General features: G+C 49.2%; 7 protein-coding genes across 7 annotated transcripts; all 7 read right to left on the bottom strand.

Moving 5' to 3' along the window:
• Window positions 1-14: 14 nt before the first annotated feature.
• FMAN_00955 (uncharacterized protein) lies at window positions 15-1,341 on the bottom strand (the record flags this gene model as incomplete). Its single annotated transcript, XM_041829331.1, has 2 exons — window positions 15-44; window positions 106-1,341. The coding sequence occupies 2 exons, from the start codon at window positions 1,339-1,341 to the stop codon at window positions 15-17; spliced, it is 1,266 nt and encodes a 421-aa protein (XP_041676289.1).
• A 655-nt stretch (window positions 1,342-1,996) lies between these two features.
• FMAN_00956 (uncharacterized protein) lies at window positions 1,997-2,904 on the bottom strand (the record flags this gene model as incomplete). Its single annotated transcript, XM_041829342.1, has 5 exons — window positions 1,997-2,373; window positions 2,434-2,564; window positions 2,621-2,647; window positions 2,699-2,814; window positions 2,872-2,904. 5 exons carry the CDS (start codon window positions 2,902-2,904, stop codon window positions 1,997-1,999), a joined length of 684 nt encoding a protein of 227 aa, XP_041676290.1.
• Window positions 2,905-3,691: 787 nt separating this feature from the next.
• On the bottom strand, window positions 3,692-6,118 carry FMAN_00957 (uncharacterized protein; the record flags this gene model as incomplete). The annotated part of the gene is made up of 2 exons (XM_041829353.1): window positions 3,692-5,434; window positions 5,492-6,118. 2 exons carry the CDS (start codon window positions 6,116-6,118, stop codon window positions 3,692-3,694), a joined length of 2,370 nt encoding a protein of 789 aa, XP_041676291.1.
• Window positions 6,119-6,744: 626 nt separating this feature from the next.
• On the bottom strand, window positions 6,745-8,582 carry FMAN_00958 (putative ammonium transporter MEPa; the record flags this gene model as incomplete). The annotated part of the gene is made up of 4 exons (XM_041829364.1): window positions 6,745-7,322; window positions 7,373-8,133; window positions 8,198-8,262; window positions 8,472-8,582. The coding sequence occupies 4 exons, from the start codon at window positions 8,580-8,582 to the stop codon at window positions 6,745-6,747; spliced, it is 1,515 nt and encodes a 504-aa protein (XP_041676292.1).
• Window positions 8,583-11,252: 2,670 nt separating this feature from the next.
• On the bottom strand, window positions 11,253-12,388 carry FMAN_00959 (uncharacterized protein; the record flags this gene model as incomplete). Its single annotated transcript, XM_041829375.1, has 3 exons — window positions 11,253-11,330; window positions 11,380-11,640; window positions 11,696-12,388. 3 exons carry the CDS (start codon window positions 12,386-12,388, stop codon window positions 11,253-11,255), a joined length of 1,032 nt encoding a protein of 343 aa, XP_041676293.1.
• Window positions 12,389-13,317: 929 nt separating this feature from the next.
• Window positions 13,318-16,890, bottom strand: FMAN_00960 (uncharacterized protein; the record flags this gene model as incomplete). Its single annotated transcript, XM_041829386.1, has 3 exons — window positions 13,318-15,531; window positions 15,619-16,255; window positions 16,373-16,890. 3 exons carry the CDS (start codon window positions 16,888-16,890, stop codon window positions 13,318-13,320), a joined length of 3,369 nt encoding a protein of 1,122 aa, XP_041676294.1.
• A 3,233-nt stretch (window positions 16,891-20,123) lies between these two features.
• FMAN_00961 (uncharacterized protein) lies at window positions 20,124-23,315 on the bottom strand (the record flags this gene model as incomplete). The annotated part of the gene is made up of 8 exons (XM_041829398.1): window positions 20,124-21,034; window positions 21,090-21,371; window positions 21,420-21,533; window positions 21,580-21,699; window positions 21,749-22,399; window positions 22,452-22,707; window positions 22,755-23,109; window positions 23,164-23,315. The coding sequence occupies 8 exons, from the start codon at window positions 23,313-23,315 to the stop codon at window positions 20,124-20,126; spliced, it is 2,841 nt and encodes a 946-aa protein (XP_041676295.1).
• Window positions 23,316-24,589: the final 1,274 nt, after the last annotated feature.

The following is a 24,589-nucleotide window of genomic DNA, read 5'->3' on the forward strand; positions in this document are numbered from 1 at the left end:
ATCCGTCCTTTTTTTCATACAACAAGGGTTGCGGCAACAAATTCCTTTTAAAATAGAGTCAGTACGAGATCAACCAAATTTTTGATCAATAACTTGGGCACTTACGGGAAACTCCTTTTGCAGCGCATTGGTGACATTCTCCACCTCCTCAGCCAAACTCTCGACGTTGGCATCCCAATTTCGCATTTCTTTTCCAACAATAATTTCTGCTCGCCCACTACCCTTCTCTCCAGATGCCTCGCCACCCTCAAAGCACACAATGCCATCAATCTGATCCATGCGTCCGACTAAACGACCCTGCTCAATCATACGTGCAGTGGTCTCTTCCGCCTTATCAGCATCCAGGCCCAATAGTGTTCCCAGCGCCTCAAATCTAATATTGTTGTAAAGCCTGGATGCACCAAGAAGATTGTGCTCGACGACAGCCTTGGCGAGTACCGTGGAGCCATCTGATGTAGTTGCCAGCTGATGTGGCTGCAGCCCCTCTGCAAACTTGTCAACCTCTTCAGGTGACAACAGCCGGTCAAGGAACATCTTTTCCAGGATACCAAATTCCTCAAGTTGCGACGAACGTTCATCTTTGTAGAGGCGGCTCAATGTTCGGTTTCTCATGGGACCAGCGGGTGCTAGAACAGCACATTTCACCGCCATACTGAGCGTGTGTAAGCGTTCCTCTTCGTCGATCGCAGGCGAGAAGCTGATCTCGTGATATCGTTGAGATGCGGATAAAAAGTCGCGCTGAGCGTCCAGAATACGGGCTTGTGAGAGTTTGAAGTGCAAGTTTAGTTCTTGATCAGATACGGTATGCATGATGTTCTTGAGCTTGTTGATATACATCTCGGCGGCCGTAGAGTCGTCGACTTCGAGATAGTTTCGAACGATGCGAATCCATGTGCGAGCTTTCTCCTCATCGGTGATCTTGCGCTGAGAACTATCAAGGGGAATATCGGCCAGAGTCTTTGCCGCATCAAGGAAGTCACCGTTGCTTTCGTGGGCCGTTGCAATGAGCTCACGGATAGTGGCGACGGCCTCAACGAAGGAAGATGATGATGGCTGGGCCGCGATGGTGTTTAGCGTTCGATTCCCAACCTCGATCCACATATCCTCGTTCTTTAGTTCTCGGAGCGTCGCAATAAAAGACGCGAGGACGGTTCGCGTTGCCACGACGCCGAGCGCCTGGTTAAAGAAGGAGTCGATGATAGCATTTAGGTCGTCAGTAGCGGTGGACGGGGATGAAATGTTCTTAATTTCGGAGAGCAGTTGCTCGTAAAGCGGTCCTTTCTCTCCAGAATGAGACTCGGCGTTGGAGATCGCCTCCGCGACTTTGGGATTTGGTGCCATGGCCGTCGGTTGGTGAGAATCTGTTAGATGCAAAGATGATGGACTGAGGTGGAGGTATAGCTGCCTGGGGGTAAAGTTGAGGCTCACTACAGGCGTCAGTGTGGAGGGGCAAGCAGGGGTCAGCTCTAGCGGGGTAGGTTGCCGGATTAGCGCGATCTGGTTGAGGCAGCTATTAAAGCTGGATAGTTCTCAACCTTACCTCCATACTGTTCATTATGACAAAAGTTGTAATTGACAAGACGCTCAACCCACAAGTAATCTTACAAGACGCGCCAATAAACTGCTCTATAACGACCACTAGCTATCTTGGCTTCAAGAAGGACTAGAAATCTTTCCTCCTTAATCGCAATTTGATTGTTGAAATCATCTAAAATTTTAGCATGACGAAACAATAAGCTTTGGCTAAACTTCTTTATAAGGATATGGAGTCTATGGTATGGCATTCAATATTTGCATCCAAATATCCAACCTACAAGTAGGACAGATTCACCTCTATCATATTGGTTTCATGTATCCATGTCTACTCATGCTTCCTAAAAACCCAAGGTTCCGGCCTATGGTGATTGCAATGCTAAAACAATGAATCCCCGATATGCAAAATTATCGAGCATCTCTCACGCCCAACGCCAAAACAACTAACCGACAAGAATCATCTCTATTTGTTATGCCAAAGCAAAGTTCGGAGCGAGTCAAAGTCATTGCAGTCCTTATAAATGTACGTCATACTGCTTCTCAAGCTCGACTGCAGCTCCTCGGGATGATATCGGAAGATCAACATCACCATGGCCCACGAGAGCGACGCGAACGCAGGCCAGGCATATTGATTAATGACTCCGTGGAGAGGTTCGGACGATACGAATGGGAATCCGTGGCCTGGCTTAACGGCGATACGAGCGAGTGCGAGCATCACTCGCGCAAAGACGTAAATGACGATCTGCTGGTTGACCGATGAGATCTTTCCCGTACGCTTGGAACGACCGCCGAAGACGAAATATCCGCCAACAAGACCACCAACGAAGGAATCATATGTTCCTATTCATAGTTAGAATTCTGGGAACATGCTGAGGGTAACCTTCGGTGACGATGACGTACCCTCCTTTCCAGGCTCTGCGCCAAAGTATTTGAGCGCAAGCATGGTCAGCTTATAAATAAGGGCAAAGCGCGCCAGGTTGGTTGCATGATGTCTTGTCGCTCGAAGGACTAGGTTTACTTTCTGTGGGAATCTGTTGTTGCACGTCAGCGTTGTTGCCAGTCGGGTGTCGAGACAGATGAAACGTACGTTCCAGAGCGGAAGAGAAACACCATCCTATTCGTGCTTGTCAGTATCGAGGTTGCCAAGAGAGTGCATATGACTTACACCAGCGCATGCGGAAACCGCACCTTGGTTCCGTAGATAATACCATTGCGCGCCGTCTTGACTAAGGACAAGAGATCATGGTATCGCGGGTCCTTGACAATCTCCTCCAGCGTGTTCTATCCAAAACCCGTCAGCGCAAACTTCACCGTGCCACCGGTCGATGAGAGCGGTACCTTTAGCACTTCCAGCGAAGATGACATGGCCATCTTGTCCCCAAGCCTCGGCAAAAGAACCGTAAAGAGAGGGTCGGTCGCAGCGTCAAGAGAGGATGTTTGTCGGAAAGCGCTTTAGTCTCAAGGCATCGAATGTCGTCGCGTGATTTTGTCGGTCAGATTCCACGTGCGGAAGAGTCGTATAGGAGCATGGATGGATTCAGAGGTATCGATAAAGTTGGTAGGTTCATGGGTTTTGAAGGCGCCCCGGATTATGGATACGTGCTATGTCACCTGTCTATTGAGCCTCGGATGTTTGCGCTCGGCTTGTGTTGCGGAGAATGGCACCGGCAATAATATCCCCCCACTGGAAAAATACACTACAGTGCCTAGTCGACTATGACGCAGCGGGAGCTGTCCACTGAAAGGTCTGAGATTTGGAGAGGAGGGAGAATGGATCTAAGGAATTTCACATGTGAATGGCGGTTCGACGGAGGTTCCAGTTGCATTAGCCAAGATCTGGGGAAATCTCACATCAGTCTGATTCACATGGGACGACTAGGCACGTACTCCGTATGTATAGTCTAGATCTCATTTTCATGCCTTCATGGAGGGCTTCAAAATCGATCGTATGCTAATGGAGCTCATCTCCAATTTTCGAACCCCTTAACTCCACGCTATTCAGGTACCCTTGGTTCATCCCGAAACTCCTCCACTTTGACCTCGGTAGACCAAAAATGACACCGTGAGGCTCTGTGATGTTATATGCGACGCCTCCATCCAACGAAGAATGATGAAGGAACTTTGGGTATAATCCCTTTACTGAATATTGGCTGGACCCTTAACACCACCGCTCATGAGGCTCTCTCCACTTGACCCCCAGAATATCAAAGATCTTTCGTTCATTTCGTCCTTCGACTAACTCTCCCTCCGTGACCTTGACCCGTTGCGGCCCTCGCATCACATCCTTGTATAAACCCCGTTGGTTCAGTCGCATTCCTTTCTTGGAAGCCAACAATCGCATGCTGCGATTAAAGATGTCATTGCCAGTGAAATAGATCAGAGCCGCGCCCATCTCTGATTCAGGAACCAGGAGAAAGTCAATGCGGCGCCACACGGGTCTGTAATGCTCCTCGTTGAAACCACTGATCTTAGGGAGCACACAGCATCCATGCCATTTACTTCCGTCGCTGACAGATCTTGATGACGCGAGCCGTGCCACAAGGAAGTCTTCGACTTCAAGAAGTTGGACAAGGCTATCAAGAAAAGGCCTCAGTTCAGCCGATGACTCGGTATTCGGCTTGGTGATGATGAAATCGATATCGCCCGACGTTTCTGCTCCTCTTCGATAACTCCCCCCAATGATCAACTCAACCTGAGCATCGACACGCTGAGCATTTCTTCTCACAATAGCACCCAAGGCCTCAATCTCACGACGCGGAATCCTGGTGTTGAGATCATTGTAGTGCTCGATGCCTATGAGCTGATTTGGTGAGAGTTTCGCGCTCGTTTTCAAGTCGTCCAACGTCCGAAATCCTTGAGCCAACCATTGCTGGGCCTGACTGTTTCCAACACCATAAATTCCAAGGAACAGTTGGAGTGCCTCGTCCATCGGCTCTTTCTGGGCGTACTCAAATCGCCGAAGCCTATCTGTAGTGACGATTTCTGCAATCTTCTGCGCCAGACGCGGTCCCACGCTAGGTAGTCTTTGTGCCTCCTCGGCTGTTGTGATTTTCGTCTCTTGACGCTTTAGGGTGCTGATAACTTTTCGATAGGCGGTTGTTCGCCAATGATCGTTCACCCGAGTATAGTAATCAGCCATGGATTGGAGAACCTCGATTGTGCACGAATTTGGATTCCCCGCCTTGGCATCTTTTACTCCGGCGGAGTTGCAGGAGAACCGATCTTCGAAAGCGATGTCTTTGCGACCTGATCTAATCTTTCTTCGTGACCGTCGTTTGTTGGCTCGTTCATCTTCTGAGCCTGAAAGGGGTTGTTCTTCAAATTCCAGGTCTCCCATTTCCGTAACCGTCTGGACATCATCATCATCCGCATCTAATGGCAGGTCCTTATATTCCGACATTATCTTGATGTACTCGGATAGCTCGTCCTTATGGCGATCCTCATCTGGGTGCTGCATTGAGCCACTTGGTTCTTGAACAATTATCGTGGAATTTTGTCGGGAAATCGTAGGCCTTTCACTAGCCGCATAATGAGATGAGGCCATCCCTTGAAGATCAAGCACAACTGGCTGAGAATCAGTCGGGACAGGAGTCTCGGCAACTTGACTGTTATGAGGAGACTCTTCGCTCCTTTCAGGTGTTCCTGTGAGAGGAACAAAATCCCACTTCTTCGAATTCCTATGATGCGGCTTCACTTGCAAAGACTCATTAGGCTTCCCAGAACTTGACGGGACAGGCGATGAGTTATCTCCTTCCCGGGCTATCGGTTGGCCTGTAAGCCGATACCTCTTTTGGCTGCATTGAAGCAGCGATTTGAATTGGATGCAGTCGATTGGGTACTCCTCGTTGACGACTCTAGGCGGAAGGTTTCTGTTCGTATTCTTCAACACGCTCTCGATATCCTTGTAGTGTATGTGTTTCTCAACAACAATATGAGTAGCAATGCGTGGAGTCCGTACCCATGTTGCACCAAACTCGCGCGCCTTTGTGATGCGTAATCGACGAGCTGGTGCAACATCGTCATCAGGAATGTAATGGAAAGTGAGTCCTTTGAATATCTGTTCGCTCTCTGGCTTGAGGTTGATGGTACTTTCACGCTTTCGCTTCTTCATTGCCAAGCTTGGGGAAGGCGAGTCGCCTACTGTTTGTCCAAGATTTCGACCCGATGGGAACAAAGGTGTAGACCCGCTCCTAGGGAGTGTTCTCCGTGTCTGCCTCGTAGAGTCAGGGATAGGTGTATCATCGACTAGAATAGCGCCAGCGCTGCGTTGATTCATGAGTGTGCCGAGCCTGGTCTTTTGGCCGATGGCAGTCATCGGAGTGCCTTTGATGATCTTTGTTCTATCAGCAGGTGCTGGCGTTGGGAGTGAAGTGACCCTTCTAGGTGTCACTCTCAACTTTTGAGCTTCACTGTTAGTTAGGTCAAGCACGACAGATTCCTTTGCTGGTGGTCTGGGGCGTGCTTTGACAGCGAAGAACCTCCGAGAGCGCATCCTTTCTTTTTGTTGGTCCGTATCAAGCTCATCATCGCTAGAGAGCGGCTTCAGCTGATCGAAGAAAGCTGTCTTTTCTTGCAGGGAGGTCATGGTGAGGTTCCGGAGTTTGTTTATGCTTGTGAGACTTGCGCCATGAAACGCGACTTTAAAGGCAGAGTTTCGATCATACCCCAAGATTCTTGGCTGATGCCTGCCACAAGATATCGCTAGTCATGTAAGCCTATGTGTTATAGTAGTGTACAGATTTAGCTGTTCAGACTGCTGCTATTAGTCCAAGAGGAGATGTTCAATATTCATGGTGCATCCAAGACTCAAGAGGTTGACAAGTTCAAGGACAATTGTCTCGCCTGATTGGCCAGTCTCATTCATGCACGAACCGCTAGAATCGCCAGGCTTCAGTGCTGAATCACGGTCCGACCCGCTAATTAACAAGGATGATCGTGAATGGGAAAAGTCCAGTCCCATTGCCATGGTGCATCACGGAGACTGGAGGGATCTTTGGATGGGAAAATATGCCTTTTGTTTTTATACTCAAGTGTCTACCTAGGCTGGTAACCTGATACCACAATGAAACCATGTACTATAGAACTAAATAATCCAATAAAATCGGTTCAGGAAAAGAACCGGGGTATCTATAACTCAACAAACCCATGGCGCCGTTCGATGCATACAATTTGACTCAATACATATAGCCGTCCCGCCTGTCATAAGCAATCTCACTGTGGAAACGTCACAGGGGCATGCGCGGGCTGGCCACCAAACATGCGAGCATCAATCATGGGAATGTGGTTCTTTTCGTAATGGTGGAAAGCCGTAGGATCGGCTGAGTATCGGCTTCCGGACTCGTTGTCAATATCGCTGACGACTTCGCGAGTAAGTTCGACGTAATCGTATGCGAACTCGCCAATCTCGGCATCGTCAATGCCCTGAACTTCGGCATCCGAATCGACTCGAAGACGCAGACCCGGAATAAGGTTCATGAGGAACAGGATGCTGCAAGTGACGACGAACGAGTATAGGCCTCCACAGATGGAATCGGCCAGTTGATAACCCATCTGCGCCCAGTGACGTTCGACCCAACCGCCCTTGATGTGAGAGTAGCCGTCGAGAGCAGCGATGCTTGGGGTGGCGAAGAAGGCGGTGCAGATATTGCCGATCAAACCACCAATGCCGTGAACGGCGAAGATATCGAGTGCATCGTCAATTCCAAGGAGGAACTTGACCTTGGTAGCATAGTTAGAGCCAGCAGCGCCGACAGCACCAAAGATGACAGCAGACCATGGGGGGACATAGCCTAGACTAATGTTAGCTCACGTCAGTATTGAAAGATTAGGACCTGCTCACCAGAGCCAGGGGTGATGCAGACGAGACCGGCAACAACACCAGAGCAAAAGCCGACAGTGGAGAACTTCCTCTCCAGACGATAGTCCAACAGACACCAGGTAATGCCCCCGACACAAGCAGCAAGGTTAGTCACGATGGCGGCCATTACGCCGCGAAGGTTAGCAGAGAGGGCAGAGCCGGCGTTGAAGCCAAACCATCCAACCCAAAGGAAGACCGTTCCGGTCACGATATGAGTAGCATTGTGAGGGCGGTAGTTGAGCTCATGCGTTCCATGGCCACTACGCTTGCCCAGCATCATTGAATAAGCCAGAGCAGCGCTTCCAGAAGCGATGTGCACAGGGGTACCTCCAGCAAAATCGAGGCCGCCCATCTTGTTAGACCAGCCACTGGGGTTCCAGGTCCAGCAGGCAATGGGGTCGTACACGACAGTGGCCCACACGAAGGTGAAGATAATGCAGGGGAGCATGCGGCCACGCTCGGCGACGGCACCGGTAGCGAGAGCCACAGTTAGGGCGGAGAACATGCCCTGGTAAACGGCGAAGAGCATATCGGGGAGATGAGCGGAACCAACCGAGGGCCGGGCCAGGACATCGCGGAAGCCAAAGTTGGCAAGGTCACCGATAAACGGGCCGGCCGTATGCGAGAAGGTGAGAGAGAAGCCCCAGAAGAACCATTGGAAAGTTGTCACTGCAGCGCTCATTACTGAGAGCCATATCAGCGACAGAGCCGATTTGCGACGGGCGAGGCCTGAATAGAAGAAGCTTTGGACACAAACGTCAGTAAATGAGATCACTAATCCAATTGAACAGCGCCAGAGAGACTTACCCAACGCCAGGAACCATTAGCAGCACTAGAGCTGTGGCCGAGAGCATCCAGGCAATATCACCAGGCTGCGGGCGCAAAATGTCAGCTTGCGGGCGTTCAAGATATTGGAGGGGCCACTATTCAACGTGACCCACTGCCTGTCTCAAAGGACTTTCTCAGACTCGTTTTTTTGAGTGAGAGAAAGATGAGAAAGACTGAGGGATCAAGAGGAATAGAAAGTGAACAGAGTGAGGACCAAGGAGGAGAGAATGAGAGACGGAGATGAACAACTCACCTCGTACCAGATATTGACGTCCATATCGAGCGGATTAGCACCTGTTGCGCCTGTACCGTTATACTTGAGCTGCGTTGCTCCTCGAGCATCACCATCGCCTCCCATAGCCATGACGCCGGTTCTGACTTGGGAGGAGTGATATAGAAATAGAAATCCCAACGTCGATAAAGAGGGATGATGTGACAAGGTCAAGAAGGTTGCACTGCGTGACAGCGGAAGTGATAGTGACATTCTGGGCCAACAGTAAAGTAGGAGGAAGGGAGGAAGGGACTCGAAAGATAAGAGATCTAGGCAGGGGGTGCAATTGGTGTTGAGAGTGTGCACGGCTGAGATTGAGAATGTGAGAGAAAAAGGGCGCGATTCCGGTTCAGGCGGGACAGAGATAAGAGATCCCTGGACGCGAGCTTGGCTGTGCAACCCCTGGGACGACGTAATATACCGAGTTAGACTGTTGGAGTATCTGGGCTGACTCCGTGGGCTTTTGGTTAAGAGGGAAAATATGGAGGAGACGACGACGACGCGAAAAGGGTCTCGAGACTACCGGTACCGCCGTGACGTTTTTTCGGGGCGAGGCAATTCGACTCTGAGCTAGAGTGGGAGGCGACGAAATAGATTGAGTAGTCACACATATCAATCTCGAGTCTCAAGGCTGAATTATTCTGTCAGCTACCATACAGTGGGGGTCACCCCAGACCAGGCGATCCAATACAGCGGCCGCTTGTCGACTTGCGGAAGAGTTATCCTTAGTTAAGCCTCGCCACTCACTTGTCACTCTCACACTACCTATCTTCATCTCCAGCCTTCGTCTCAACTGTATTCTGAATGAGCATCCAGATGAATTGCCCGCAGACAGAGTCATCAAGTATGACTACGGGCGCACTTCCACTGCAACTCAATTCATTAGCTCACTTAGAGTTTCCCCTTTTCCTCAGTCCCCTTCTGTAGCCCTTCCAACCTTCTTCGACCACGCCATGCCGCCTTGTGAGGAATTCATCGCAAACTTATCCAGTTCTAGCCCTGACAAGGCCTCGATATGCCGGAACACATATCAGTCCTATATTACAGTGGCATCAGACTTCCCTCGCTGCTACGATATCTCGCTTCACTTTGCCAAAAACTCATGTAAAACGCACGACAAATGGCAAAGAATGCCTATATCAGTCGCTATAAAACCCCAGATCTTCCTTCTGATAAGGCATCCCCGGACCCCAGCCTGCCCCTGACTGCTTACATGTAATGTTGATCTATTTGCCTCTGGATCCCTCCGGAGATGCAGATTGATGCTCTACAAGGAAGTTATGAATAACTCTACACTCAGTGTTATCTCTCTGTCTCCTCACCACTACCCACTCACCCGGTGTATAAACGACAGGTCCTCTCCCTTAAAACAAAAAGCAAAGAAATCGTCCTCTTGAGTCAACCCGTCACACATGACGAAACTTCCTCTCAGCCACTGAGCTGAAGCTCACCCTTGGGTCCCTGATAAGCACTTACACCTTGATTGGTCCACCCAAGGTGTGGGGGTCTCATCTTGGACGCCCAGCTTCAGTAGACCTCCGGTGAGCGAACACAGACGTCAAAGCTCAAGAGCTCGTCGTGTCACATCTCGAGTCTGTCAACAGTCTTTGGAAGGTGGCTTGAATCATGATGTTCACGTTTCTTATTGTTATGTGATATTTGATATGTCTCGTTTCATCATCATGCTTCGTCTTTTAGTTCAGTCTGTTGGCCACACGCTTCCGCCAAGTGTGAATCCGCATAAGCATCCCCTCGGGCTCTTCAAGACGAGATAAAGCATAGGAACATGAATGGGATTGTAAATATGCTAATTATGATATCTGACACTGCACTGTCCCTCAAAAGATGATATTGACATGTCAGGAATCAGCGGCACTTGGAGGTTCTGAGAGAGTTGAAACTCAGCAAGATATTGATAGTGAGAATAATATTAGTAAAATCTAAAATTGATGCTGTTGGATCTTATCATAGGTCATAATCCATGCTTTCGAACTCTCATTACTTGCCCCTGTTCACATGCAAAGAGCTGTTTGAGCCCGAATCGTAGCCAGGTGAGATGCATATGCATAGGCAGTTATTATGCAGGCCTTGCTGCGTCACAATTGTTGAGACTCTGGGTCAAAAGGCAAAGAATAGCTACTCAAAGAGCTCGCCAGGGTATTCCTAGGACATTCTAGACTTATCCTATTATTATTATTGTTTGTTTTGTGTCATTCTGATTGTCCGAGAGCTTCTACCTTTCCCCAGGTCGTCGAAAGATATCACAACAACAATGGCGTCTCTCTCGAGCCTCGAGTTGAGTGGCCTGTCTTTACCAATAACGTGTGGCTTCGGATACGGCGTTTTGTTTCAGTCGGTGCGTTTACACAGCAATCATGCCTAATCACGGACATTCGGGTATTAGAGCATGTACCTATCAGTTCATGTTCTGCTAAATCTGTGCAGGACAGAGCTTTATACGCTGTATACAGACTAGCTAGGTATTTGTTACAATACCGCACTTCTTGATTACTCGTAGTTCTGATCGCTTTTAATGTTTCCACTTGCTGTTCCAGCCATGTCGCCGTGTCTTAGTAGACTCTTAGCATCCTCGCAAGTAGGACCATCCCCTGTCTGCATTAACTCGATAGGTTTCGCCGTGTCAATGAAGGTATCTCCATTATGCTGTTTCAAAAACAGGGGCTGCCATGGGGCCGTCCGAATTACAGTAAAAAGAAGCCAGGTGACTACCATGACAAAGATCTTATGTGCAACCCTCGTGTACTAAAGAGGTCTTTCCATAAGCTCCAGTCTCTTTCTGTACCATTCTGGACGGACTCTGGAAGCAATAGCGTACAGTACCTGCTTCGTCGTTAGTTTATTCTACTCTCAGAACGTCTCAGAAACTTACGGTCTCGGCAACATCAATGAGTGGCACCAGTAACCAAACACGAATGAAAATATCGAGACCACTGAGGCTATCAGCGAACCAGATACCAGGCCACCAAGGCCAATACTGCAGATTTGTATAAAGAGAACACTCTACAAGGATTCCCATGACCAACAAGCCACAAAATCCCATCAATGTTGACGTCCAAGGACCAGGTCCTTCGCTGCATAATACACAACAGTAGGAGAACATCCCCAGGCCAGACACTCCGACGTCCCAGCGCTAAAAACGACTCATCAGCAAACAAGCGAGGCTGAACGACATCAAAGCTACTCACATTCTGTCTGATTGGTTCCAGATTGCCCATGACTAGGAAGCTCACGAGTACTCGACCAACTGACTGGAGGTGGTCGTTCCCAACGCACTCGCCAAACCCAATGAGAGGCTCTGGATGAGTGAACAAAATCCCTAGAGACATAAAATACAGAACATCAAGGTACTTCCAAGCCAAGTTGAAGAATGACTGCTGGGTGGCAGTGTATCGACCAGTGGATTTCTTCCGGGGTCGTTGTGCCGCCGCTATGTTCTGAAGAGCTCTATTCCCGTTCGACAGCTTCGCATCCCCATTCTGGGCTGGCTCCTTCTGAAAATGAACTGCTCGAGGCTTGCCATTGACACCTTTTGCTGGTTTCTTCCGGCCCTTTTTGGGCTTTGTTCCTTTCGCATCGCCGTTTCTGGATTCAGGTTCTTTCGTGATGCTATTCTCCTCGACGGGCTTTTCGAGATCAGCCGCCTCGATAAGACCACTGCACTTGGTCACGCCAACTTCTACTTCTCGATCAAATTCTTGGAGTCCGCCTAATACAGGGCGTGCAACAAAATACATGGAGAGGCATGTAGTCGCGAATTCGACCTCGTCAATAGAGCCCATGAAGAGTCCATTGCCGAACAGGAGCTTCCGGAGGCTGGTAAGGGGAACAGTCAAGAGTGACAAGACCCAGTAAAGGGCGTGGTGTTTAAACGATATCATTGCCTTCAGTCAAGCTTGACAATATTTATGACTCGGGTATCGGGGTCAAAGGATAGTGAAGATGCTTTGGCCTGAAGTGTGATGGTATACATAATACAACAAGTTGAAAGAGATGAGTCTTATTGGAAATCGTTATCCTGCAGGGCCCGAATGTGTTGGATAATTTAGCAATGCATGCGGCAAGCAGCTTCCTACCTTAGTCAGTTGATGAATGGAATGGGCTCTACAGCAATCGCGACCACGATGACATAGAGCGACTTCCAATCACGTTGGGAGACAAGGTCCTATGGTAGCTCTAACAGAAATTGTCCCTACCACAGAATCAATGTAAAGGAGCAAACACCAAAACTCGAGAGCGTGAAGTTTTCTACACTGAAATCACACAAAGACATATTGAACAGGATGCATAAACGTAAGACAATCCTTCTGCCACAGATTTGATGTACTTGAATATGCATTATAATTAAACTCGATTGATATACAAGGGTCAATTTGGTCGGCTGGTACCAATTCCAATATCTTACAATCCAACAGGTGCAAGCACCCCCGACAAACTCATAGTCAAACGAGAATACAAACATTATATATAAGGTACTCAAGAACACACATCCTTTGCGGTCTGTGTTCGATGCAAAACAAGCATCAGCTATTCAACACAAATGTTTCCCCAGTGCTCCTTTTCCAATGCACGCGTAATGTGAGCGAGACGATACGTACCCAATAGAGTACTCCCAAGACTAGTCAAAGGCTGTGTAGAATGTGTGTCCAGGTCTTTGTTTCCTGGTCGCTGAGAATCATTACCAAATAATGATGATGGTGAAATCAGATAACTCCGCCTCGCTAAATGCAACATGGGCACCAACCGTGAAAGGTGCTCCCATCATGATACTCCAACCCATGTGGTCTTAATTATTCGCATTCCTTCTCTTTCAGGCGCTGCCACTAAGCGTCTTAAATCTATCCTCAAAGGATTTCATCTGCTCCTGCTCCAGAAGCTTCTGCAGGCGTCGGGTCTCGCGGACTGCGGCCTCTCGCTCATCTTGGAGGTTGAGCACCTCGATCTGAGCAGTGCTCATCCTAGCCACAACGTCCTGCATCTCCTGCTCGGCATCCTCGAGTGCCTTCTCCAACTCAGTAATGCGGTTGCGAAGCACCTCCATCTGAGCGGCGTCCTCAAAAGACTTCTCGGGCAAACGAGGGGATCGTAGAGCGCCGGGGAATCGTGGGGATAGGGGGCTGAGGAGCGAAGGCTTGCGGTTAGCCTGAAAGTTAGGTGAGCGGGGGCCGCTGAGTCCGGTGTTGTTGCTCATGCGCTGGAGCTGGGCATTATGCGCCTCGCGGATAGCGGCAATCTCCTCCTCATGACGGTTGACACGATCTTCAGATGCTGACTGAGCAGCGATCAGTTGCTCTTCCATAGACTTAAGGCGAACTTGCAGGTCAGCGATCCGATCCGAGTTAGCCTTGCGATCGTTGTCGCCACGCATGACAGCGTTAGAGAGACGCTCTCGGAGCTGAGCATTTGCAGCGAGCTGTTGTTGAACCTGGGTTGCGAGCTCTCCAACCCGACGAGCAGAGTCGTTAAGCTCGTCAGCAAGAGCGCGCTCGCTTTCAATTGTCTTGACCTCATATTCGCTCATTGTATCATACTGATTTTTTAGATTCTCAACTTCGTGTTGGGCGGCATCGCGTTCAGAAACTGCAATGGACAGAGTGCGCTCTAGTCGCTCGACAGCAAGCTGAGTCTTCTCATCACCAACTGTCTCATGCTCGAACTGCTTGATTCTCTCGAGTGATTCAGCATAGGCAGCCTTGAGCTCATTGTAAGCCTTGGCAAGCGACTCAGATGTAACTGGCGCACTCAGGTTACCAAAGGAGCTGCTTGCATTACTGGAACCACTTGAGCGTGCGAAAGATTCGGGAATAAGGATGTCCTTTTCCTCGAGCAGGTTGCGAAGCAAAGAAATCTCCTCTTCAGCCTTATCCAAATCCATCTTCAGTCCGCCAAGGCCGCTTTCAACCTGCCACTTCTGCTCAAGTGCATCTTCAGCTCGGCGACGAAGAACATTGATCTCTGTGCGCAAGTTTGAGATTTCTCTTTCAAATCCAGCCTTCCTTGGGGATGCTGAGAGTAGCCTCTCTCGTTCGTTCTGTAGCATCCTGATCTTCTTTTCGTTCTCGCGGTTCTGAAACTCTTGGCGGTCAAGTAGATTTTTCAGTGCTTTGTGGAGGGCGTCTCTTTGGGCCTCGACATCTTTTAGGCGCTCAGAGAGGGCCTCTCTGGACTCGTTCTGTACGTTCTTAACACTGTTAGACCGCGATAGGCCAGAGGGTCGTTGGCCACGGAACGAGCCTGTCGCAACCGAGTTTGATCGGGCAAGGCCGCCACCGAAACCGCCAGACATAGCGCGAGACATGCGGTTCATTGAAGGCGTCGGAGACCCGGACCTCGACGAGCCTCGCAAGTTGTCGTATTCTTTCCTGAGCATATGAAGCTCTTGCTGCATTTTGGAAGACTCATAGGTCAAGTTCGAGTATTCAGCAGCCTCTATCTCGAGGCCCTCGACACGCGCCCTGAGCTGAGGGACGACTTCGTCTCGAAGGTTATCTCGCTCACTGGTCGCTTCGTGGAGCTCTCCCCTGATGGCGTTGATGAGGTCTTCAAAGTTGTTCTTGACAACGCGCTCCTCAGATAGTCGCCTCCTGAGATCACCACAAGTAGTTTCGAGATCCTTAAGTCGACCACTGGCATCTTGGTTGTGTAATTGCGCCTGGTCGATTTGCGAAGCCTTTTCGGCAAGCTCTTTGATCTGGTGGTCGAGCGCTTTTCGTTTCCCCCTTTCATCCTGGAGCTTATTCGTGAGCTCTAATCTTATGGAAGCCTTCTCTTGTTCGGCCCTCCTTTGAATCTTCTCAAGTTCCTCTCGACTCGGCTCGGCTTCACTCATCTTTGCCGAACTATAACCCGAGTCGGAGTAATAATCGCTTGACCTCTTACCGGGAGCTTGAGGGTTGTTGACTTGTTCCTGGAGTCGATCTACTAGGTCTTCCAGATCCATCTCGCGCCGGATTGAGCTTGCCAGCTCGGCGCTAATGGCCTTCAATTCATCTTCCATTTCGTCGATTTGCGCGTAAGTAGGGGACTGTAAAACCGATGAGTATGAGTTACGAGAGCTCGAGATATCCGTCACGCTTGAAGAATCTTCGTGAATATAGTAAGGGTTGCTAACCGTAGAATAGGGGGAATCATTGGCCACGCCGCGTTTCGAGGGGGAGATTGGCGATGATGTGGACGAGAATTCCGTCGCAGAGGGAGATGGCGATGGTGCTGCCCAGTGGAACAGAGAAGCAAATGGTGAATTCTGGCTCGGCGACTTGGGTAATGGCTTGTTTAGCTGTGGTGTTCCTTGACCTGAGGGGGAGTTTGGTTCATCCGGTGATGTGTCGTAGTTCGCAACGTCAATTGTGACCTTGTCGAGTTTGAGATGTGGTGGTGTTGGCTTTGGAACAAACATGGGGGCGGGAGCGAGAGTCTGGTCTGATATAGTATCGTCAGATGCAGGTGATCGAGTTCCTTGAACCTCTGTTTCAGAGCGGTCGGTTGGCTCGGCGGGTTTAGGAACAATGGCAGTTTCTTTGTCGATTGATAAAATCTTCTGGCCCTTGTCGTCGTCGCTATCGCTCCCATCAAGGATGGTCTCAGAGGTAATGTCTGGTGCAGAATCTGATTTTGAGTCTGAGATCAAATCATCATACCCATCCAGGACGTCAGAGAAATCTGAACTTGAGATGGTAGGGCTGTGTCCTGGAATGTTTTGTGATCCAGGGGTTGTCGCGGCAAGGGACGCCAGGTTGGCGTCGGGAGCTCTACCAGAGGAATTCCAGTTAGCCACATATTCCGTGAGGGAAGTGAGGGGTTGTACAGTTGGATATGTAAGACATGGAAACAAAGGGACAAAGGATTATGCTGAGAAGAGTACTCACGGGGCAGCTGGTGGTGCGGCGCGTTGCGCAGGAGAGAATTCGTAGAGGGTCGGGCTGTCAACTGAACAAGGTCTCGCGAATCTCTGGCTCGGCTTTCCGAGATTCAGAGGTGACGGCAAGGGAGATCCCGACGCAGAGTATCGCAATGCCAATGCTGATGCCGATGATGAAAGAGGTTTGCGCTTTATTGGACCTCCGATGGGAGACTGGACGGAACTAGAGGGCGACGCAACAGAGCCGGAGACCGAGGACGAGCCGGGTAGAACGTCTACCGTCTGAGATCGAGCGTGTGTGGGAGAGGATTTCGGAGAAGGTGGATGCGGTTCTTTTTCGATTTGAAGCGGGTGGGCTGATGGTGAGGATAATGGAATAGAGTTATCGGCAGGGACAAAAGAGGTTGTAGCAGATGCTGCAGATGGGACGTCGACAGGAGGTGTCTTGGTATCAGAACGAGTATCAGAAGTCGCAGAAGGCTCCGTTACTCCAGACCCCGGAGCGGAGGCCAGGGCAGGTTCCATATTTGGAAGATATACCGGTCCTCGCTACGAGCCACCCAAAGGTACCGTACTATACGGTTCGTGAGGTCCTGGGTAGTAGAACCGCGGCGGTAAGAGAGTGAAGCTGGTGTGTGTGTGCGATAGGAGGTGTGAAGGAGAAGAAGGGAGTGGGGGTGTGTGACGAGTGAGGCGACGACCTATCGACGGCTGACCCAGGGGCCACCAGCAAGCGATAGTGAGGTTCAGGTAGTATAGTACAGTAGTAGCAGCAATACTAATGTCTTATCACCGGAATAAGGCCTCAATCGCCAACGTGTGAGGGAGGAAGAAGTGAAATTTGGCCCCTGGGTTGAAGCGAAGGGAGCAAGAATGGATGGAAAACAAGCCCAGCAACTAAAGAGAGGAGAGAATTGCGACGATGGCTGGGGGCCATGCACAATAGTCTAAGCTAAGGTCAGGGGTCCGATAATTACAGCTCTATTAGCTTGGCCTCTCACCAGCCAAAAGGGAGCTAACCCCTGATCCGCAAGCGTGAACTCCCCACAAGGCTTTGTGTTTGGCCAAAAGGTATTGAACTGGTTGGTTTGCTGATCTCTTATGCGAGTGGCGAATTGGATCTCGGAAGAGGGACAAGAGGAATGGTGAGGCTTAAAAGAAGAGTCGACCCAGGCCCTTTGATGTGTTTCTTCGCATTGGGTCGCGATTAATAAAGATGTGACCAGTCAAAGACCGTTGCGCAAAGAAACACAATCTGTGCCTGAAGAACGTGAGCGGGTTAATCAACCAATTGCAATTAAACGACCAGGGGTTATTTGTGGTGAAGGTGGTGACAAAGCCAGAGATGGTAGAGTACCTGCGCTAGCGCCATAACCTGGGCGCTACCATGACCAGAAACGTTCAGGGGTATGAAGGTGACGGGCCAGATTCGATTGATTGCGCCGCGCAAAGAGCGGCACGTTCAGACCAATTCGGACCATACAAACTCTTGGTGATACTACCTTCCAGATATCAACTGTCGATCGCTTTGAATGGGCAATCCTTTGTCTCGGAGTGGTGCGGACTACAGCTTCCACTGATGATATCTCACCCTGCTCAAGTGCCCTATTCTCTATCCTATAAACATCATATCACCTACTTGCCTATTTCTGTTGACTAAAAAAGAACGAGAGCGATCTATCATCGACCAATCTGTGGCCAATGCCTCAGGTAACGGTTGGACAAGGCATGGACAAGGCTAAAACAGGGTTAATAAACATATCTAGAAGTTCAGGGATCATCTGTCCGTGGCTGCGTTCTTTCAAAAGCATTGTTCCACGACAGCGCGTAATTGTGTCACAGTTATATTGTGGTGGCGGCTATCGAAACGTTCTGTGCTTCTATGCATATGCAAATAGCCGCTTGTCAACGCGTGAAACTCTTTTTTCCTTGTTTCCTTTTTTTCTTCCTTTATGGATAAGTCTGTTCAAACTTGCAGGCTCACTCGCTGCTGCAATTGCTCAACAATTCGCTTGTGTAATATCAAAGCAACCTTGATGATTCCCAGTTACTGCTTCAGCTCTACCGCCTCATGGTCCAGGGGTCGTGAGTTACCCCTGGTCTAGCGCTTCACGTGCTCGACAGGGAGTCTAATAAGCTGCTGGACAAAAATAAGAGAAGGCGTCTAGCCCACAGCAAACATCCACGAACCAACGTACGGAGTAGAGAGCCTTCATATCCTCCATTGGCGTTTATTTTATTTTACGAAAATTACTGCTACCCTGGTTCGACGCAGGAAACAAGCGGTGAAGATCGCTGACGTGAACTAAATTCTTGGTCTTTGATCGAGGCAATTGACTCTCGTTCCGTTGATAACCTGTAATAGCACGCCGCAAAGGCACTTGTACATAGTTGCATGAAGTCAACAACTGCAGGGTGTTTCCCTGCTGTGATCCCTTATTGAAATGGCATCTTCTTTCTAATAGTCTTTTCATTCTGTGATTGCCGACTGAAACTCTATTGTTCCGATACTCGGCAGTCAACCTGGACAAGTAATCGAACGATGTTGAATGTGCACTCTAAGCAGTCCATGGAATATCTTATTATCTTGGTCTTGTCTGGACAGTCTGCAGTATTCGCCAGAGGTTCCTTGAGTCATGATAAGTCCACATGTTGTCTGTTGCATGGACCACTCCATCTCACACTAAGAAGTCTGTCGTGCAGCAGCACAAACCTCTCCAGCCACAAACTGATAGGCGCATTCATGCAGTTTTGGTTGCCAGTTGTACTTTGTAACTTCAGACTACCATTATGAACGGAGAGTTTCTTGTTGTCAAACGGTCGTATCCAGCAAATACAAGGGCAAACTGCCGATCCTGACACTACACCACGAAGCTTCCGCTATCACGCAAGGATACATGGGAAGGTTACCAAAATCGACAGCAAATGCAACTACCGACCTTGGTTTGTCTATCAAAACCCTGATGATCATTCTTCCCCCCACTGACTCGAAATTAGGTGGCGCTCTGAGCGGCTCGTGGTCTAATGTTGATCGATCTGCTAGTCATAGTATCACGCTCCCGATGCGACCTGGAACATTGGGAATCGTAGCGGCACTATCTTTACCGTTTCGGCGACGTTAGTCCTGGGGGTCATCACATCGTAATCTCCCATGGGGTATGGGGATGGGCTGCCTCTCTGAGCTCGGTGTCGAGATGATGAGTGTAGGGTATGTGTATTGCTCCATAGCAAAGCCGTTGATGACCGTCTTGAAATTACGTAGCAAGCCACCAATTACCTTATATGCAGTGTTCGTTTAACAACTGGCTGCCCTTCATGTACCGTCAAGAGATTGAGTATAGCCTTGATTTGCAGGCCTTTGGTAGTTTCTTATGTCTCGATATGGTGAGGCATGTTGATCTTTGAGTGAGACATCATAACACTGATCAACCGTTCCATAAATTCGCCGAGACCTTCGAACAGTCTAGCCAGGACTGGAACCGTAATGACAATACCAATAACCCGGGAGACAGGAGAATCTCCGTGTTGAAAGGCTATCATGGCAGCTGGAAATAACCCACCACATTGAGAGCTGTACCGAGAACGTACTAGGATGGACGTATTGATACACGAAAGGTCACAGACTTCAAGAGCATTGCTAGATGACAAAATACGATTCTCTTATTTCTATACCATAACACTACCAATGAATTGTATGGCACTTGAATCCCATGTTTTAACCCCATCACCTAAATATAGGCCCCCCGAACCTCAAGGTCTCACGAAACGTGTCCCTTGGGTAGCAACGTCCATTGCCCTCCACAAGAGCACTTACGTTGTTGACCCAGAACAAATGTAAACCCAGAACGACTCCCAAACACATCCTCCATAACCGCAGTACATCTTGAGCAACGTCTCCACTGCTTATTTGGAGAGGGTCTGATCTGCATGCGCTTGAACACATCCACATACACCATGCCTCGTGCCTTCTTCGCCGCCAAGCTATGTTCGTCATCCTCAACTTCGAGAAGATCGTAATTTGCAAAGAACAACCGACCTGGATCTACAGTGTTCCGAAACGCGGGCAAGTCTGTGTTGAAGAACTTCTTGATGATCTGGAGAAACGGTACAGGGGGCGCAGCTGAAAGAAGAATGGAGAGCTCCATCTGGACGCGGGCTGCCTTCATCGTCATATCCAGCTGTTTCCCCTGCGTCTGGTTATTTTGGCTTTTGGCCAGAGATGGAAGGAAGATTTGATAGGCTTGTCGAATCTCATTACTCAGACCCGTGAGAAGAGTCTCGACCTCAGACACTTTGACGAGAGCTGAAGAGGTAACTTGTTGCATTGCCTGGTATGCCTGTTGTAATTGAGGGGTTGCTCGACCGCCGGCCACGCCCTCAACGACAGCCGATTGTTTTCGATAGAACTCTATAGCCCTGCCACTTAGGGCCTCAAGGTGCGCCAGTCTGCGGCAAATCGCCGAAAGAAACCCTCGACTAGAGGAGCTCATCAAGAAATGGAAAGCGACATTGTTCTTCTCGTGAAGATAAGGAGCAAGTTCATGGAAACGTTCGCGAGTCAAGAGCTCTTGGAAATGATTGTCATTCATAAGCTCGAAAAGACAATCCATGAGCCAAGCAATCAGATCCAGCGCCCACCTTGCACAGCCGACAAGTGTCTCAATGACTTCTGTATTGATGTGAGCAGCCATAAAGAAACCAAAAGAGTAGGCAGTATGACTTACCAGGATCATCAAGGGGGCTCAGCTTTTCCCTGACAGTAACTGGTGTATTACTGGCAATTGTGATGAGGACGACTACGTTTCGCACATTCAGAAATAGCATCGAGAATTTGCCCTGGAAAGATCGGGGGTGAAAGTCTCCACGGAATCCAAGTGCGTTCATTATACTGAGACAGTACTGCAGAGATCCATTTCTGACAAGTGAGTCATGATGGATCTCTTCAGAGTAATCGATCTGGATCTTCAAAATTCTGATAAGTTCGGTCACCAAATCCTGGACGAATCCTATTCCTTGTGAGCAGGCGGGTGGGAAATATCAAAAGGCGGACGTACTCTTCTTGGTAGTGTATGGTCGTACGATAGCAAGTAAATCATCGTAATTGTTTTGGTAGAACATTGACGGCGCTGCGGTCACGGTCAAGGCCGCAATGCTGCCACAGTATTGAGCTGCGTACGGTTAGCGCCTCGCCAATCCTCTCATCGTTTAACATACCATCCTGCATAGAATTTCCAATATCGCCCACAGGGTAATGTAATTTGTTCCACTTGATCTTTCCATCTTCGCCCATTTGCACCATGGAGCAAAAAGTAGGAGAGAATGCAACTTGCTGGCCTACACCTATTGTTAGACAAGAGCAACATTCTGGGATATGGATACTTACATGGCCCTTCGTCTGCGAAAGTCCAGCCTATTTGTCGAAGGTTCTGCACCTTATTCAACTCCTGAGTTGTATACAGTTCCTCGAACGTCAGTCGGTCACGGTATTCAACAGTGCCATCTGCGAAAGCCAGTACTAGAATTTTGCCAAAACTAGTGGTTTGGAACGCAACCACAACCTTATTGGCCGTGACAGGAGCAATCTTTTGCAGCTGTGTCACCGCGGGTAGCTCTGAAGAGATGCTGTTTCGTCGACCCCCAAGCTGCTCATAGGCCGATGGCAGATTCTGCTTTTGCTCAATAGCCTCCCATCGATCAACAACACTCTGACTCCCCTGATACGAGCTCTCAGTAGGAGTGCGTGACCGTGCCGTGACAACCATGGGTGGTGTGGTGTTCTTGCCCGTGCTATCGACCACAGAAGGAATAACTTCCAGGTGAGAGAGCTCGATCATGGATATGTCGAGGCTCGAATCACCAGGGCCACCTTGAAGCCAGTTTGTAGTGGCTAGATGTTTCTCAATCAAGGAAGGGCTCAGGTTCCCTGGGGGTCGGCCAGTCGCCTTGTCCGCTTGTGATGCCTGGCCCCATTGAATCTCGATTCTGATTAGTTTCAGCTGCTTTGAGGTTGTAGCAACCGCAAGAAGGAGATGTTCTGTCGGCTGTCAGTGACACACACAGAGTAATACGACAGTTCAGATGCCTACTCTTTTCGGACGCAAACGATGCGTGCGTAATGAGCTCATCAGAAGCACTTATACTTTCAAGTTCCATGGTGGTCTCTTCAAGTCGATTGGTATTCTGTGACCAAAACATCCTGATGACACCATGCGTTGTAATAGTAAGCAGAGCACTCTTGGCAGGGCTGGGATGAGTTGGTCCTCCAGCATGAACGAATGAGCTTTCATATGTATACCCATTGCCATGTTTTGTAGCTGGCCCATACATGACATTGTATGATGCCTGCTGAAAGTCAGAAACATCGGGAAACCTCCTCAAAAAACACGTACCTGCTGATTTGGAGGAGAAACATTAAGCCAGTAAGCACCGACGACAGTGTGCATATCGTCAGTGGGGTCAGCGTCCCATTTCCGTTGAGGGAACGGGTGATTTAGCGAGATAGAGAAGCTAACGATAGAGACGCGACCGACGGCATCTATCACCGCTAGATCTGGACTGCTAGTACCAGCCCATACCAAGTGAACGATGGGAATGGTTGGGAGCCCTTTGACAAAGGGGCACGTGGTGGGCTCACTGAGATCCCAAGATCCATCATCTGGGGAGCGTCGCAGAAAGCGAAGTTCAAGGTTCTGGCCATCAGGTGTGATGTTGGCGATCGATCCTGTCCTTGACCACGCCACAGTTCTATCCAGGGTTAGCGAAAACGTGTATAAGTGTCTGCAAACTGGGCCGTCTTACTGGCAACATCCTCGAATCCTGATATCGTCCATTCTTTGTTGAAGCTGTTTACTCTGCGCTCTCACGGGCAAAGACAGACCAACGCCATCGCCAAAAAGGTCATCTACATCGTTAAGTTCCACTGGCATCGGGTTATCCAGGATGAGCGGCATCTTTTCCGATGTCATCGGTGGTAGTATTGGGTATCAAGAAAGAATACTTCGAAAAAAAAACAATAGTTGCAAGTGAAGTTTTTACATCAGAATAAGAAGCACGATGAGTCAATGCAAGTAGGTATACAATGATTCAGTTATAGTTATTATCCGGTCCGCGGAGTCGCCCAAGGTTGAAGTAAAAAGGCTGGAAATGAAGTGAAATGTTGACTGAGGTGAGAAAGGCTGAGGTTGTCTCGAGGCTGAAGCCAAATGTGTGGTCCTGTAAGCTCTGTAATTGGCTCGGAGCAGTTGATGGGTGGATGCGAATGACCGTGTTTCAGCCAATGAACGACACAACGCGTCTTAGTTTACACAACAAATGATCAAGCACGTGTCTCAACGCTATAACGTAGGAGGTAGGTTTGGGAAGTTGACACATTAAATAGTAGGTATATGGCCAATAAGAATGTCATTATATCAGTGAATAATGCACTTTCGATCGGTCCCATTAACTCCTTCACCAGTGAGCTTATGGGTAGATAGACCTGAGAACATGACTATGAATCAGTCTCTTTTTGACAGACGTTGACTTCAGCCACGACGGCGCCCCTTTCCAGATGCGAGATCGAGGTTTCTTGTGCTACCATACCGGTCTGTGAGTTCAGGCATACGAGTAAACTCAAAAGTACACAAGATTCATTGGCCAATGCTGACTCCGACCTCCTCGATAAAAAGCGACCTCCACCACCTCGCATGATTCCTTCTGAGAGTCCCCATTGTCTCCTCAACACGCCATCTAGTTCAGAAGCTAGACCTTGTTTTCTATCTGACACACCGGGAACACCCTGTTTAACCCTACGATGGGATTTCGTCGGGCACTGGTGCATCTCGTAAACAGATCATGGTTGGTCTTTCTACCGGAAGATGGAGCCATTCTTCCACCACGGACCTCCCAAGGAACGTGTATGATGGATCTCATATGCACGACAGAAACAGACCGCATGTTGTGGCGCTGAGAAGCGAAGCCTGAAGCTTGCATCGCATCGTCTGTGCTTCGTGCGCCGCGATCCACACTCCGCCAAACAGTTTCAGGTCGATGTAGCACAACTAGACTACATACACTATCTCCCTCGACGATAGAAACATACCCCATAATTCCCTACACCGCATCATGTTTCTAGTACATATGCGGTGCTTGATCCGTGATCGAATCTTTGAGCTTGTTATCTTCCCGTAGGGCGAATCCCACAACCCGGTGACAAACTGGGTAGACCTCGGGGGGGGGGGGGGGG

This window comes from Fusarium mangiferae, assembly GCF_900044065.1.
Source record: "Fusarium mangiferae strain MRC7560 genome assembly, contig: FMAN_scaffold001, whole genome shotgun sequence".
Lineage (NCBI taxonomy): Eukaryota > Fungi > Ascomycota > Sordariomycetes > Hypocreales > Nectriaceae > Fusarium > Fusarium mangiferae.